The sequence below is a fragment of the Centroberyx affinis genome, unplaced genomic scaffold, assembly GCF_046629955.1.
Source record: "Centroberyx affinis isolate AG114_WGS23_722 - 3 ecotype Tasmania unplaced genomic scaffold, CSIRO-AGI_Caff_v1 ptg002167l_1, whole genome shotgun sequence".
Lineage (NCBI taxonomy): Eukaryota > Metazoa > Chordata > Actinopteri > Beryciformes > Berycidae > Centroberyx > Centroberyx affinis.
This window is the reverse complement of record NW_027280480.1, coordinates 344,523-361,432: the sequence shown is the minus strand read 5'-3', so window position 1 is coordinate 361,432 and position 16,910 is coordinate 344,523. Positions and strand designations below refer to the sequence as shown.

At 40.3% G+C, this 16,910-nt stretch overlaps 4 protein-coding genes across 7 annotated transcripts; 2 read left to right on the top strand and 2 right to left on the bottom strand.

The window, feature by feature from the left end:
• Positions 1-57: 57 nt before the first annotated feature.
• tspan3a (tetraspanin 3a) lies at positions 58-5,655 on the bottom strand. Of its 3 annotated transcripts, XM_071532144.1 has the most exons (7): positions 5,479-5,655; positions 4,638-4,829; positions 4,084-4,158; positions 3,749-3,850; positions 3,106-3,258; positions 2,885-2,968; positions 59-1,551 (listed from the first exon to the last, which is right to left on the bottom strand). In XM_071532144.1, the coding sequence occupies exons 1-7, from the start codon at positions 5,539-5,541 to the stop codon at positions 1,459-1,461; spliced, it is 762 nt and encodes a 253-aa protein (XP_071388245.1). In that variant the 5' UTR covers positions 5,542-5,655; the 3' UTR covers positions 59-1,458. The 3 variants fall into 3 exon arrangements, with proteins under 3 accessions (XP_071388246.1, XP_071388247.1, XP_071388245.1); XM_071532145.1 differs by lacking the exon at positions 4,084-4,158 and having other exon boundaries at positions 58-1,551; XM_071532146.1 differs by lacking the exon at positions 4,638-4,829 and having other exon boundaries at positions 58-1,551.
• Positions 5,656-6,723: 1,068 nt separating this feature from the next.
• ch25hl1.2 (cholesterol 25-hydroxylase like 1, tandem duplicate 2) lies at positions 6,724-7,551 on the bottom strand. Its single transcript, XM_071532143.1, has one exon. It carries the CDS (start codon positions 7,549-7,551, stop codon positions 6,724-6,726), a length of 828 nt encoding a protein of 275 aa, XP_071388244.1.
• A 972-nt stretch (positions 7,552-8,523) lies between these two features.
• LOC139654922 (uncharacterized) lies at positions 8,524-14,667 on the top strand. Of its 2 annotated transcripts, XM_071532192.1 has the most exons (12): positions 8,524-8,661; positions 8,870-9,536; positions 10,160-10,219; positions 10,318-10,370; positions 10,457-10,601; positions 10,747-11,105; positions 11,219-11,447; positions 11,608-11,722; positions 12,096-12,216; positions 12,655-12,766; positions 13,329-13,441; positions 13,575-14,667. In XM_071532192.1, exons 2-12 carry the CDS (start codon positions 8,889-8,891, stop codon positions 13,642-13,644), a joined length of 2,025 nt encoding a protein of 674 aa, XP_071388293.1. In that variant the 5' UTR covers positions 8,524-8,661; positions 8,870-8,888; the 3' UTR covers positions 13,645-14,667. The 2 variants fall into 2 exon arrangements, with proteins under 2 accessions (XP_071388293.1, XP_071388294.1); XM_071532193.1 differs by lacking the exons at positions 12,096-12,216; positions 13,575-14,667.
• Positions 14,668-14,671: 4 nt separating this feature from the next.
• ch25hl1.1 (cholesterol 25-hydroxylase like 1, tandem duplicate 1) lies at positions 14,672-15,640 on the top strand. The gene has a single exon (XM_071532195.1). The coding sequence runs from the start codon at positions 14,815-14,817 to the stop codon at positions 15,637-15,639; it is 825 nt and encodes a 274-aa protein (XP_071388296.1). The 5' UTR covers positions 14,672-14,814; the 3' UTR covers position 15,640.
• The last annotated feature ends 1,270 nt before the right edge of the window (positions 15,641-16,910 follow it).

Sequence of the window (16,910 nt, the reverse complement as noted above, 5' to 3'; positions counted from 1 at the left end):
AACAATCTGAAAAAACACACACACACACAGAACAGTTGAAATGCACCCAGCCTCTATTCTTGGGTCACATGGTGAAGCAGTCTGATCTCTGGGTATTTGGTTACTCTACAGCAGGTGATGTGTCACCAACTCAATGTCTGTCAAGTCACCAATGTTGAGCCCCTTCCCCATCATCCACAGATATAACTGGATCTAGTGAGTCCAGAGTTGCAATATATACATATATGATTACACCCTTCAACAACCTAGAACCTAGTTTAAGGACCTAAAGACAAAGCTTGTCCATATACCACAGAGGATTAGGATCAGCTCAGATCAAACCATCTTACTCATTGTGTGAACCCCTTACACCCCTCCCTCATGGGAAATAGCTGAACTTTAACCCTTCTCTCTACGGACCAAGACTTGTTCTTCCAATGACAAGAGCCATTGGATCTGTGCTTTGTCTAGAGGAAAAAAACACACAACTTTGGTTACCAATGCGGCAAACTCCTCTCTTTAAGTGAAGATATGAAATTGCTGACAGACAACATAAACTGATAAAACACATATTATTGAAGAAAACACACTTTCATTTCTACTTTCCCCCGACATTTTATTTACATTCTTGAGTCTTTCACTGCTACATATCAGCAAATCAATTCCTAAAACTATCATCAGTAGGCTGCTCAGACAAAAACAAACAAAACAGCTACAGGGCAAAAATAATAGTTAAGAGTTAAGAATGTATTATGACTTGGAAAAATCCTACTGAAGGGGATAACGAGGCTTTATTTTTGACAGACAGACCAGATAAGAAAAGTAAGTTAATTGGAAGTTAAAAGTAAAACCCTGCAGTGTCGTCGACTTGGGCAATGGTGTCAGTTGTACTATTTCTTGATAGAATACTGCTGGTGAAAGGTGAGGTTTCAACCAAAACAGAGCAATAGTAGTAGTGGTAGTATTAGTATTAATATTAGTAGTAGTAGTAGTAGTAATATTATTATTATTAGTAGTAGTAGTATTAGCAGTAGTAGTAGTAGTAGTGGTAGTAGTATTAGTGGTACAGGATAAAATTGTACAAAGAGAAAATGTTTCATTCAAGTACTATACATGATAGATTTAAATATTTATAAAATATTCCAAAGCCATACACATAGTGCAAACTAACATATGAGGAAAGAACCCCGTCCGCATATTATTCCATAAGGTACAGGAGGTCTAGCAACCTTACTCTCGCCAACCTCAAACGAAGGGAAAAACTTAGGTAGTCAGAGCAACAGAATACGTTCTAAATCTCATTCTCATTGACCTTCCAAGAATTTGGCCAATAGCTTTTTTGAAAAGAAAAGTTAAAAATATATATAACTGGTTAGTGTGGAAATATATTCTTTTCACGTTCTCACCCGGGATCCATGTAAATCACACTTAGTTTGTGAGAGAGTGTGTGTGTGTGTGTTATAGTGAGAAAGGTCTTCTTTATGCATAGGTGCCCCCTGTGATAAGAAGCTCGTAGGCAGGGTCTCTGCTCCTCCTGCACAGCACCACACAGGCACACAGCATCCCCAGCATCTAAGAGAGGGAGATAGCAACTTTTCATTAGACTTTGGTTTTAATGTACTTTTAAAGCTACATGTCAGTTACAAACATTTTTAAGGCCACACAATGTGGGATTTCAGTGTAGCTGCGTAGTTTACCCCACTCACTTTAGGCTCTTGACTTTAGCATTTAGTGGAATACAGTTATTTTTAAGGAAACACTTACACAGTTTTACACTAAAATCATTAAATCAAGCTCTCAGACACGTCAAAAAGTGGGATTTTGAGCAGTAAGCAGTATAAACTTGGAACAGTAAGTTAGGACATATGGCCAGTTTCTCTTCATTACACAACATTGAGGGCGTTCCTGCAGATATATAAGTGTCTAACAATTTTACCACTTTAGCTGGGAGGGACAACACAAACTCCTACATCAGCAGCTAACAGGGAAGCCTCTAGGTCAAAAGCCTCTTGAATTACAGCAAATACTGCAAACTAGCAAACACACATTCACACATAAATCAGCACCCTATAACCAAAACAAATCTAGCTGAGGCGTAAATGACAAATAAATAAAGTGAACCGGACGTGGAATACAGATTAACAAAGCATAAATGCATAGGAACTCTTGTAACTGCAGTAAACATAGGCTCTTGCCAAGAAATGTCTGAGGGACAAAGCCTCTTCTCGGACGTCATGCAGCTGGAAGTGAATGAGTGACTGTTTTCAGACATAATAATATGTGACACGCTTTTCCACAGCCTAGATGTCAGATACAGGAGAATTTAAATAACCTGAAAGCTTAAACGGAGTATATTTATGGATATTTCTAAGAGGCTGGCTAATTTAATGAACACAAAAAAAAAAGACCTGAAAAGCAACGGTACGTACAGCTCAACATCTGTCACCTGTCACTCACCCTATCTTTCCTGTTACCCTCTATGTGCTGTCCATATATCGTAGAAATGCCAAAAAATATTTTAAAAAAGGTAAGAAAGAGCACATTTCTAAATCCGAGGAACTAATTTCTTTAGACTGGGAAAACAAATTGAAATGGCTCATTTGAATACTAGCTAAAAATAGATGCAGCCAAGTCTGAACTCTGATGTAAGGCTGTATTGTGCTGTACTTTCCCTGCCACTGAAGTGATAAAAGCACTGACTGTCTTGTCCATTCCTCTGGGCTCTACTTGAGTGAAGCAGAGAAACTGAACAAAATAAAGGCACGACTCAAAGCCCATACAGCACCGGCAATCTCAGAGGATAGAGGCTGATTAGAGAGCTAGAAGCCACAAGTCTTTTTTTTTTTTTTTATTAAAAATGAGTGACGTTCCATGAAATTAAGACATATTGATGAAAGCTGAATACCTGAATGGCAGCAAATGTCAAAGCCGTCCAGATGACGTACATCATGATCTCCTTCAACTTCTTCACAACCAGAGCTTCACATCCCTACACACACACACACACACGCACACACACACACACACACACACACACACACACACACACACACACACACACAATGAATATGTTTAAAGGTATGAGGCTGTGAGAGGTCACACTATTTCAGACATTAGCTGTTTTACCTCTTGGTAGAGATCTTCAGGGTGAGTCAGGGACCCTGTGCAGCTATAAATGTTAGGTTTGCAACAGCTGATAGGTGCACTGTAGTTTTTGGTTTCCTCAAACCAACGCGTATACTGCCAATCTGAGTAATTGTGGATCCCACAACACTGAAGCTGTGAGAATGAAAACATGAAAATACAAGATTACTTTACTGGCAACTACTTGCACTGTCAGTACTGTCCTATCAGACACTACAAGTCAAAAGTTCTTTATTTTTTACTATTTTTCACATTTTAGAATAATTGTAAAGACATCAAAACTATGAAATAACACAAATGGAATTATGCAGTGACCAAAAAAGTGTTAAATCAAAACTATCTTATATTTTAGATTCTTTAAAGTAGCCACCCTTTGCCTTGATGGAAAGGCAAAGGCTTTGGAAAGAAATTCATACATAGGCATCAACTTCACTATTTGTATTTGTCTAAGAAACAAATTTCAAGCATTTAAGCATCAGCCTTTAGATCAAATTGGCTTTAAGATAATGAAAAACATAGTACATTCAATCAAGTGTGTCCAAACCTTTGACTGGTAGTGTAGCAACATGAAATCACTTTATCTGGATTACAGGAGACATTTCCTTCTATACCAAGATGTTCTCACCTGTCTCTGCACGTAGTCAATGGCGCGGCTCTGGGCATTGCTGTTGGTGCCATTGTACTCATCATACACGTTCTTGATGGAATTATTAACTTCATCTTCAACCTGACAACAATTGGGAAGAGTGCTTAAAATGGAGCCAATTCACAAAGGTAAGACTTAATATTTGACAACAATGGTACAAATAAACATGATAAAAAAAAAATGAACAGATTAAAGTTATGTGTGGTTGACAGGGTGTGCCTGCTCTCTGGGAGGGAGGGGTGGGGGTTATCAGGGAGATGTTGCTCCTACTTGAAGGCCATTAAAAACAATTGTGCTTGACTTAGCCTACTCACCTTTGCTCTGTAAATATATCCAAGAACCACCACAGCCACTTCCGTCATAAAGACCAGCAGAAGAATGATGACAAACTGTGGATTGCATTACTAAATTTAGGCTACATAGGTTAAAGACACACTGGAATGACAGGGTTTCTGTGGAAAGCCAACATACATATAAGTAAAACACATTGTGTGGTTTGATGGTTGTTTTCTATTTTTACCTGTTAACAATATACTGTTTACTACTCCTTATCAGTTTTACAAATAGGTGCTATGAGGAGAGGGGAAAGATTTTTTTCCCCACTGCATTGTTATGGGCTTTTTAAGCCTTTTGTGCAGTTGCAGCTGCAGGGGGGCAGTAAATACCTCTGTGTGGTGTCATTTGCATTCATTTCTGCCTTTTGAATTTTGGTGCTTTTGCTACTACTAGTCAACTAAAATCAATGACAAAATGCATTTGTCAATGGAATGTCTATGCTTTGTTCTAATGTATCTTGTAATCCCAATTTAGCCCTTCTTTATGTAAAGCCTGCCTGACTCAAACTTGTTAGGAGGAAATATTTACTGACCGATGCAAGTCCACAGTAGCTCTCTCTTATTGTAGCACAGCATCCAATGAGCCCAATAATGAACAAGAGGGCTCCGACTGCGATGATAACCACAGCGGGTATCAGGGTGTACACGTCCTCAAAGAAGTGGTCATAGTCATCGTATGTGATGAAGACATAGGCTCCAACATAGCACAAGATACCAGCTGCTGCCTGTGGGACGACAAAAGAAACAAAGACTTTATTTAGGCCTATCGACAAAGCGACATGAGACAAGGTGTACTGGCCACAGGAAATACTTAACACAGAAACTCAGTTATTGCATTAGGTCAGAAAAGGGAGATTTCACTTGTTTTGTGTGCCTAGGTCCATTGAAGCATTTCCATGCAGGACGATCATCTAACAGTTAGCTAAAATGTACCTCATTTTGCGCAACAGTATAGCTGCTAAGCGTATTACTGACAACACACTTGCATTACCTGATACAACACCTAAAAATAATCACTGTCATTATGATTGAGAAAGTATGTTAACTTTTTGGCTAGACCTGCAGCTACCAACGAGACTTGTCTTGTTCTGGGCGATCAATAGGCGATAAGAGTTAACGTTAGTCTTTTGAGAGAAACACTGCTAATATCTTGGGAGAGAAAGGGTCCAGTTGTTCAAAAACTCGATGAAATATGATACATTTAGCACATAACGGTTGGTAGATAATCGCATATCATCTCAAACTAGTCGTTCCCTGACTAAACAAAGGTCAGCTGCTGCAGCTAACGTTAGGCTAGCTTGGTGGAGACACAGCAGCTAGCTAGTTGGTGCGCAGTGACGCACGTATAAGTCAATGGGAATCGTCCAAACTTACCCAAAATATAAGGTTTAGGAAGACCAGCACGGTCTTCGACGACGTGATGCCACACTGTCCCATGTTTAAGACGGGGATTCAATGTAACAGGAACTGGAAAATGAAACAGGTTTCTATTCAAACATGTCCTGGTCAGCTGCACCACACGTACTCCATGCCCCGACTAACGTTAACGTTACCCGTCCTACTGGATTAGTTTCCAGGCAGCGCAGCGCCACTACAACAACAGGCTGGAAATAATCATGACACAATCAACTAATAATCTGTATCGGGATTTTTTTGCATAAATATATATAAAAGCTATATATACTAGCCGCTCTATGCGATATTTTGCAGTTAAATATAAAAAATAAAAATATGAGCAGCTAGGAGGAAATTGCAAATTGAGCACTTTGCTGACATCTAGTGGCTGGTAGAGTCCCAGCTCTTAACCTTGGCCTATCAGCTAAACGAGGGCCCTTATGCATAAACCATGGTTTTAGAATATCAAGTAGGAGTAACCTGCTGATCTGAGATCACTGATTAGGTTACATGACCCCCGAAATACAAGAGACAAACTGGTCTTAAAATACAGGTCCTGATTTAAGGTAATTTACGCATGAAGTGTCCTAAGAATAGGAGGGGTAAACTTCTATTCCTGGATCACTGGTCACTAAGGCCACATCAGCATGTAAACTTTATTATGAGTTAAAAATAAAAACTGTCTCCACATTGACAGCACTCTTACAGAGTCCAGGGAGCACTCTTTAATCATCATATTTGATTGATTTTCTTCAGTGTACATGAATATTTCAACTCATTAATGAAATGAAGTGAAACATGACACTGGTGTAGAGCAGAAAAGGAGCTTAAGGAGTGTATTATTTATGTCAGGAAGAATGTAACGTAAGCCATGTCTGAAGTTAAGGATCACTTTCAAAGTAAAGCCATCTGACACATTAGACAGAGGCACATCCTGGGCATTCCTTACATAGCACACATAATTCAAATGACAGACTATTTCAGGATACAGTGAATATATAAACGCACTCTGTCATCACATGCTGCAGGAATATCTTTAATACATTTTGTGTCTATAAGTTTGAGAATATCATTTTTTGAGATACATAAAAATGTTTCCTTCATTTTGTTTAAAGTGTAACATTTACTATTAAACTAATAATCTCTTATGAATTCCCATGAACCCCCATCCCACATACAGACACATACAAACACAGATTTTTAACAGCCACCAATAGTGCAGTACTATTCCTTAGCCAGAGAAAAGCTGTCAGCATGTGTGCCAAATATTTTGTCCCAGTGGCTAAAGTGGGGCGCAAAGTTGGTGTTGGGTTTCTGATGGTGCACATCATGCTTGCTGGGCCCTCCATAGATGCCAAAGGGTATCAGGCGAGATGTGGACCAGGGGAAATCATAGCCGCAGTGATCCTCTATAGAGACGTAGACATGCACCACCATGAAGACCCATGTGGTGAGAAGATGGCACCTCAGGATCACAGGATTCAAAGTCGTCCAAAAGCCCACTGTCACCAGCTCCCAGCCCCCGAGACACTGAGTGGCCAGAGCAAAGGGAGACGAGTAGTTGTGATGGATGGCGTGAAAAGTGACATACAGCCACCGGATCCTGTGGTGCAGCAGGTGCCAGATGAAGTACTGGAAGTCAAAGAGCAGGAGGTTCCCTATCACTCCCATGATCAGCTCCGGCAGGGATGGAGCCCGGTCCGGCAGGTCCACAGGCGGCCTCCATGCCCACTGGGCCACTGATGCTGGGAGCACGAGGAACACATGGTTGTACAGGGTGACACCTGCACAGTGCAGCAGCGTGGAGGCTGTCGGCCGCCGGCTGGGCTGGATTTTGAATCGCTGGACCCGCGGCCATCTGTCCCCCATGATGTCGCAGACGAGGAAGGGAAGACAAAAGACAAAGTAGGAAGACACAGTCAGGACAATGGGAAATAGAGGAGATCGCAAAGAGTCTCTGTAGTTGAGCCTCACGCTGTCCCACAGAGGCTGCAGCACAGAGTCGTTTCCTAAGCACCTTCTCCAAACACCTACACTATCTACTAGATCCATCCTGTATAAAATCACAAGGAGAATCAGTCTTATGAAGGTAAATGTTCCAGCCAGAAACAGAGGCAAGGAAAGACTTTATCCTATGTGTGTTTTCTTGTGCTTTTCTTGCTGTGTAGTATCAACTGACAGGGTGCTACAAATTATTCATACACTCAGGGTAACAGGTCTTGCAAAATAAAACTGGAACCTCTCTGGATGATATATATTATATATACAGTGATTTATATATAGGGCTGCAACTAACGATTATTTTCATTGTCGATTAATCTGTTGATTATTTTCTCGATTAATTGATTAGTTGTTTGGTCTATAAAATGTCATAAAATGGTGAAAAATGTCGATCAGTGTTTCCCAAAGCCCAAGATGACGTCCTCAAATGTCTTTTTTTGTCCACAACCCAAAGATATTCAATTTACTGTCATAGAGGAGTAAAGAAACCAGAAAATACTCACATTTAAGAAGCTGGAATCAGAGAATTTTGACTTATTTTTCTTATTATCAAAATAGTTGGCGATTAATTTAATAGTTGACAACTAATCGATTAATCAATTAATCATTGCAGCTCTATTTATATATATATGTATGTATGTATATATATATACATGTATATATATTTATCATATTTTACTTTCGCAAACTTTTCGCCAGGACTATCTCTATCTCTATACTATTCCTATGTAACTTTCTGAGAATGTACAGCAGCTGTCATTTAGCCTTTAATTGAATAACTATTTAATTAACTATTTTATTAAAAACTCAAGATATTCTGAGTAATGATTCAAGGTTTTCAGTGCATCTTTATCAAGGTGCAAAAAGGGGAACAAAAGTCAAATACCTCCACGTCTCTTCACGTCCATTTCACACTCCCAAACTATAGGGGGCGACAAAACAATTTTCTACTCAGTTTATAATAGAAGAGGAACCTTCTACAACCCTCGTCACGTGACAGTGTTGTTTAGTGAGCGTCTAGTCCCAAATTCAGTCAGCTGGCAGTTGAGACCATTTTAAAGTATTACTTTTCTCATAAAATATACTCTTTTTAAATCGTATGGTCATATAAGTAAACGGAATAACTTTTACACAGAACATCGTTGTATGGAGGCATTTGAGGTACTGTCACCTAATAATAACTTAGCTAACGTTAGCCTAAATGGAGTGACTAACATTAGCAAAACACCTCTTTATGACTAGTTTCTGATCATGTTTAGTTAGTTAACAACTTAATACTTAAATGTAACCTTTATAATGAGCATTACTGTATGTATTGGAGCTTAGCTTGGTAGCATACATTCAGTCATTCACTCATTAATTTCCCCAGGCATCAGGTGTTAAAAACGATGGACAATGCTGAGAAAGAGGGAACAGGTGAGGCAGAGCCAGTCTCCGGAGGGCCTCAGACACAACAGCTGTGCCGCTTCTTCTCACAAGGAAGACACTGCAATTTTGGGAAAAGGTGCCGGTTTCTCCACGTAAGGGACGATGCCAGGTCTAATCAGAATACAGCAAACAGGAGACCAGAGCTGGAGAGTCAGAGAGAAACACGCCCCAGCCAGTCTGATGTCCCACCGCTAGACGCAGAGGGCCCTGGAGATGCGGGGCGCAGGCCGCCCGCCGACCCCAGGGCGGCTCCAGGGGCCAGGAATGAGAGGGCCGGCCGCCGCCACTGTCGCTACTTTATGTCAGGCTTCTGCACCATGGAGGATAGATGTCGCTTCTGGCATCCACCTCAGTTGCCCTCGTTGGATGACCAGCCTGTACCTGGACCTGAAAAAAGACTCACACAGAGGATGCCGGCGCCCCGTCCCAACATCCTCCAGGAGGTCAAGCTCTCTGACCTGACAGATGAAGTCTCCAAGCAGCTGCGAGACACTGAGATCAAGCAGATGATGAAGCGTTTTCCCAAAGATCAGCTCATTATTCAGGAACGATGTGACGGCCAAGTTACTTTTTACAGGGCCACTGTAGAGGCCACTGATCCTGACTGGGTAAACATCGCCCTCCTCCAAACTTCTTCCTGGTCTTGTTTCCCTGAGAGCTTAGCAGCTCAACAAGCTCTTTGTCATTAGAAAATGGACCAGGTTCAAATGTGATTTAACACATTCGATACACATTTCATTGTTACAGAACCTTTAAGTAATAACATATTAGGAATATATTAATTGATAATTAGTACACCCACTGACAGAACAACATGAGATTTTTTATATTTGAAACTGCACCACTGAGATTATATTAAACCCATTTGGCCTAAGGTAAATGGGTAAAGCAGAGATTAAAAGCTTAACTATTTTGGCTCATTTGATGAAGACAAGTAAAATATATTTTGTAGGCCATTACTCTGTAGTTGCCATTAAAGCCATTGACCCTAATTATATGATAAAACATAGCATAGTTATCTGATCAGATTAATAGTTCGTCGCAGGCATATCACACTTGTCGACACTTTTACTGAGGCCAAAGTCCACAAGGTGTTGGTTTTTCCTGTGGATCATTAATGATTGAACGTCTGTTACACTTTTCTTGCTTTGGTTTTAAGGACATGATGGAAGGTTACACTGTAGAGAATTATACCCTAAAACGTACTGACTGATTGTTTTCTAACTCACAGCCTTTTGACCTGAAAGAAATTGATATCATGGTGAGCTTCCCAGAAAAATACCCCCAGGAGGTAACAGCTATTGTTCCCATTCACACTAAAGGTTCTATAATATTTGGTAAATTAAACAGTTGACACAGGTTTCTTATAACCTTTATGCTTTTCCTCAGATTTTCACATTAGATATACCAGCGGACCAGGATCTGCCATCAGTAATGGGAAGGTAAAAATAATTTAAATTTATTTTAACATGTTTTGTGTTAACAGTTGTGTTGTGCAATATTTTTACTAAATTATCTGCCTCTGTAGACATGTACAACAGGCATCACTGGAGTGGCTTCAGGCCAAGCACGCAACCAATCAGCTAATGGGAAAGCTAGAACTGCTCTTCCGGCCTTTTCTTCGTTGGCTAGATCGTAGTATGGAGAGACTGTTCACTGAAGGAGCCAGGCAGGTGAGACTGTGACCTGCTTCAACAGGTGATTGTGTTCCAGCTCATTTCATCATAACCTCTGACTTGCAAATACTTCTGATGAAATGCTTTATCCAATTTACCAAACACTGATCTTAGTGTTTATCTTGTTTGAATTTTTCCACAGTTGAAGAAAGACATTGACTTAGAAAAAGCCGGATTGCAGTTCATACCATACCAGAAGCTCCAGGCAACAGTGTGCGAAGAACCTACCAGCAATGACTCATCAGACCCTGCTGCAGATGAGGATGCCAGTGAGGAGGGAACGGGGGAAAAGACAGAAAAGGAGCGGACAGTGGTGGGAGGGAAGGTAGTGCAGCAGGAGGAGGACCCTGGTTGTGAGGAGGCAGCCAGTCAACTAGTGGAGAACATTCGGATCAGCGATCCCCGCAGAGGCACAGAGGTGAAGCTGCTGGGACTGAGGCTGGGGGACAACACGGTCACCGTAATGGCCCGACAGATCACGCTTTGTCTTCAGTGTAACAGGTAAGAAGAATAGCATAAACGTTTTCATGTCACAAATTAGAACGTGTTTTATCGGGAGGGGATTGTGATGAATCTGACCCACGATAGTAGGTTTGATTCTGTGCTGTCTACAGGTGTAAAGTAACAGCAGACCTGACCCTGAGTGGGATGACGCCCTGCACAGCTCAGTGTGAAAAGTGTAGCGCTAGCATCAGTGCCACATTGAGGCCCAGCATGCTACACCATTACTGTGACGTCCTGGGATACCTGGACCTTCACAATGCTGCTCCTGCTGACCTTGTGCTTCAGGACTGTGAACTCACTGTGGGCTGCCTCAGCTGCTCCCAAGACAGCCCTGTGCAGGTGATGAAACATGTCCTGCTTATCGTTGCACACGTTTTTGTTTTGTGATGAAATGTTAATCACCAGATCACACCAGAAGGAGCTGAAATATGAGTCTTGATGGGGTCTGAACCAAAGATGGCCTCTTCTGAAATAGCTTTTTTGTTTTATTTTCCTTCAGAACCTTTCTTATGGTCAAACGAAGGAGTTTAATTGTGAGCACTGCCACAGCAAACTCAGTATCCTGGCTGATAGCGCAAGATTCCAGTATATCCAGCCACGTTCTAACAAAACAGGTTAGAGCTCACTTACCTTTGCTATCATAGGGATCAGCAAAGTGTGAACATTTTTTTATTATTGTTTTCAGTTTCTCCTACACTACAGAAATTCAACGGAACACTATACAACAAGAGACTGCCATATAATTAATGCAATAGTTTTGAGACAACTCCTTGGCCAATGCCTTCTCACAACACTTCCTAAAAAGCTACCCAGTGCCTCAAAGCTTTTACATACGAGCAGGCAAACACACCATAAACTTAAATATGTTTACCTAAACACATATGCCTGTACATACATGTTTGCACAACAAGATGTACATATAGTTCAGTAAAGTGTGATAAGTGACTGTTTTAACTTCTCAAATGTCAATGCAAATTTTTTGTGCAGGCCCGAGTGAGTTTAATCTGAATTATAAAAGGAACATAAGAGATCCTGCTGTGCAAAAAGGGAAGTCGCTGCCAGAAAAGGGAGCATGCAAGCATTTCAAACAGAGCCATCGCTGGCTAAGGTACCTCCCTCACTGGATCCTAACTAATTTCACATTGTGTCTTGTACAGCAGAGATTCTCAACCTTTTTCATATCAAGGACCCCTAATTTAGTACACATTAGAGCCACGGACCCCCATTTGATAAGATTTTGTCTCTCGGACCCAAATCTGAGAATATTTTTATTGTTAGATACGATTTTGTCCAGAATTCCATGACTATCTGTATTGTAGGTAGAGAGATAACAGTGAAACTATGATCAAAATAGTCATTCTTCTACATTCTCTAATTGTGTTAACTTCTTGTAAATGAAATAATGGTGAAGTTTAATAATTCATCAACCTGCTCAAGGACCCCCGGTGGTCCCCGGACCCTACGTTGAGAACCACTGTTGTACAGTATGTGAGGTCTGAGCGATAACCAGTAGAAATTAGTGAAATCCCTGTGCCAATGCTCTCAGGTTTCCCTGCTGCGGCCGGGCTTATCCCTGTGATGCGTGCCATGACGAGGACCAGGACCACCCCATGGAGCTCGCCACCAGGATGATCTGTGGCCACTGTGCCAAAGAGCAGGTGAACTAAGGCTACAATGGGCCATGAAATTACATTACATTTTAGTCATTTAGCTAACGGTGATATCCAGAATGACTTCCAATCAGTTCATAGTAAAGCACAAGCCTAAAGTCCTAGATCACCACCATTAAAATCACTTGGTAGTAAGGAGTACAAGTCTCAGCACCCTGAGAAAACATGAGGGATCCACTTACCTTAAATTCATCAATCAACATCTCAAAGCCCCAAAGCTGCAGAAACAAAGTTATGCTGTAAGGAAATGTTTTAAGATGATTCCTAACTTTCATAGTAACCCGTATTGTGATTTACTTTCACGCCAGTAGCCATTTTGTAAAATTGGGTGTTGATTATATCAGATGGTGCACGTTTTCTTGGTATTATTTAAAAGAAGACAGTAGCAAGATCTTTACTGTTCTGTACATTATGTGTTATGTTAACAGTGCTTTAAAGGATACTGCAGTTAGTTCCAACTGGAAGCATGAATACACAAGGTTGATATAAGACATTCACTTTGAATGTGAGCATTTTCTTAACCTGACCTCCACAATGTTTGTTGTGCCAGCCGTACAACAATGGAAAACCTTGCATCAGCTGTGGAAGCATGATGACAAGAGGAGCACACACCAGCCACTGGGAGGGAGGACTGGGATGCAGGAACAAAGTGAAAATGAACAGGTACATCTTATAACTTTATTATTATTACTACTACTACTAATACTAGTAGTAATATTTCATTCATTTAAAACAAAAAAAGCATTCTGATTTTTTTTTTCCTAAAGCCAATTGACATATTTTCCTTTGTCTTCAGAAATGATCGCCAAAAATACGCCAACACCAACAAGACGGTTTCACGGAAGGCAATCAGTGAAAAGAAGTAACATTATCGCAGTAATCTGTGATAAGACATAATATGATACACGATCCATGGTGGTCTGCTTTTGCTGTCTTTCAATGAAATTATGCCTATTTTCTCAATAAATCAACGTTGTTATGATTATTTGTCTCAGTGTGAGAAGTGTTAACATTCTGATAGAACAGTCAGGTTTGACCATATTTAAAACCTGAAGACTTTTCATGTGGATTGGATTCCAGGGTTCTGGCTCTATGCTCTTGTTTGGTCTATTTTGGAAAACTCTGCTCATGTTTTGCAGTTTCTAGTCACTTCAGGCACATATATCAAGGTAACACAATTTACTATGGAACGAAAGTCTAATTGTTGTGTCCTGAGCAAAGCAAGATAGATAATATACTATGAGTAAAATATGAACTACACAGCATAAACAGGCAATTTGATTAGAATTCATGGTTATTAAAGGGGGAGACTGCAAAATCTTTGCTAATTAAGCATTCTGTGCAGTAAACCCAGCTTTCTTCAACCAAGTCCTGTATAATCCTCTTAAACTAAGGGAATGGAGAGGGCAAGGAATAGACCGAACGTGCTTTAAGCAATTATGGATTGATTACATAATACAATATTTATTGATCTGTGACATTTTGTGAGAGCAGCAAAGTGTACACATTCTCTTTCTGAGAGATGTAGTTTTATGATAAACATAGTCCAAGAATGGCTCAAAAATAATTCTCCCTCATATTTATTCATTTAAAAGACAGTCATGTGAACAATTTCCCCAAACTTGAAATGAGTGGTTAAGTTGAATGATGATTTAATTCCAAGGCATGTTGAGAAATTAGCCATTTTCTATGGAACCAAACGACAAGCTATTCTACAACATCTACGTAGATTAGCATGCTGAAACGTGTTAGCGGCAAAATCATGTTTCACTTTTGCATCATCTTTATTGCTGTGGATAAAGTGTTAGACCTTTCACTGGTTGATAGATTAAGTGTCAGGCTGACCTCTTCTGTTGTTGTGTCTAATGCGTGTTCCTGGATTTTTTGTAATCTTCTTGTGAAGGACTTTTTGTTGAGATTGAGCTGATGGAAAAAAAGCTGTCTTGAGAGCAAAGTCCCTTGCTCAGCACTATATAAAGGGAGAACTTTGTCTTGATCCTGAAACTTGCAACAACAGACTCCGGTGCTGTACCAAGATGGTGAACATCAGTGAGCTGCCTCTGCAGCTCCTGTCCTCCAGATCTTCAGACCGACTGCTGCAGCCTCTCTGGGACTATTTGGTTTTTCACCATCTTCCCCTCATCACATCTCCCTTCTTCCCTGTGATACTTGCCTTCTCCAGTTACTTCTTCTTCAGTTTACCTTTCACTGTGCTGGACCTCTTGGGAGAAAGGGTGCCGTTGTTCCATCAGTACAAGATCCAGCCAGACAGACATCCAACATTGGGAATGATGGTCAAGAGCTTCATGAAGGCTGCGTATAACCACTTGCTCTTTGTTCTGCCAGCTGTAACGATTGGCATGTTCATACTGCCGGCTCCAGTGATGCCACACAATGCTCCCACTGTAAATGAGGTGTTCATTGATGGACTGGCTGCACTTCTCCTCTTTGACACTCAGTACTATATTTGGCATTTCGTACACCACAAGCATCCGCAGCTTTACCGGTGGATCCATGCCATCCACCACGAATACTTCGCACCCTTCTCCTGGGCTACTGAGCAACTCAGCATCCCAGAACTGATGACTGTAGGACTGTGGAGCAACGTGGACCCTATTCTTTTAAGGTGTCACCCATTTACCACATGGTGTGTCACAATTTTCAGTATCTGGATGTCTGTAGAGGATCACATAGGCTATGATCTGCCATGGACCCTCAACCACCTGGTGCCATTTGGTCTGCTGGGAGGAGCACCAGCTCATGACATGCACCACCAAAAGCCCAGCTGTAACTACGCTCCTTTCTTCAGCCACTGGGACAGGATCTTTGGTACCGCTGTCCCTCTGAAGAAGAAATATTAAAAAGATGATGTAGATGTAATGTAAATATGTTAAGTGTTCTTATTTCTTCATACATTAAGTAAACATGTATTTTTATGACTTTTCACTCAATAAAATCATTGTATTTATAAAGATCCAGTTATTGACTTGTTTCCCTTCATGCAGCACAATATGTTAAAGTTGGAACATGCAACACATTGTTTCCCTTTAACAACACCCAACATTTAAACACTTCCAAATCTGAATAATAGGATTGTCAGGACAGAGATGACACATCAACATAAGTGAAAATGTTCAATTTTGCATTTAACCCTCATATTATGTTAAAATTTACAGACATCTTTTGTGTTTGGGGTCAAATTGACCCCAGCAATTTAAACCTACAAAAAAAATGATTGTAATTGAAAGTGTTACCCAAGTTTACACTTCTGAACATCAGCGAGTAACACATAGCAGTTGGTTAATACTGATAAAAACACCAATAAAAAGTAAATTAGTCACCAAACTAGTCTTTCAAAGAGCTGTGACACAACCTCATTGGCAGAAAATCTTCAGGTGAGATAAAACTTGATAAAACTGTTAGGGCTCTAAGGCATGGGAACATTTTTGAAAGATCAAAAATTGCATGGGAAAGTTCCCTCAGTTATCAGTCAAAACAAAGAGAAAGCAAATATGTGTAAAAGTTTTATATTTTCTATGGTTTTATAAGGTTATTGTGTTTGGGGTCAAAATGACCCCAATGTTGAATGGGGTCAAATTGACCCCAAACATAATAGGAGGATTAAGTAAAAGCAAAAAATAATCCATTCTACTTTGCAAGCAAGGCAGGTAACTTTACCTCCACAGGATGGCAGCAAACTAGTTTCAAACAAAGCAACAGTCAGTAACTTTACACTAACTGTTTTTATTTCTCTCACAATCTGCTTACATAACATTAAGTCTTTCAAAGACCGATACTCAGCACATTTTTTTCTTCACACATTCCACACAGGAATAAGGAGCTTTTAAACAAGCAAACTCATACTGTTTGTTAGATACAAGTCATGCAGAGGTCAAGGACAACATGCAGGGAACTGAAGTTAACCTGTACTTGATCGACACTATCCAGTTTTGACTCCTTGACAAGCTATTCAAAACTGACTTGAGAGTGGAATTCATAAAAAAAAAAGAAGAAGTATATATATACACAGTATATGACAGCAACACAAAAGTGAAGACTGGAGCAAAACCAAAGATAACAATCATCTACATGCATGTGGAGAAAAGGAATTATGTTAGCCACCAAAAACATA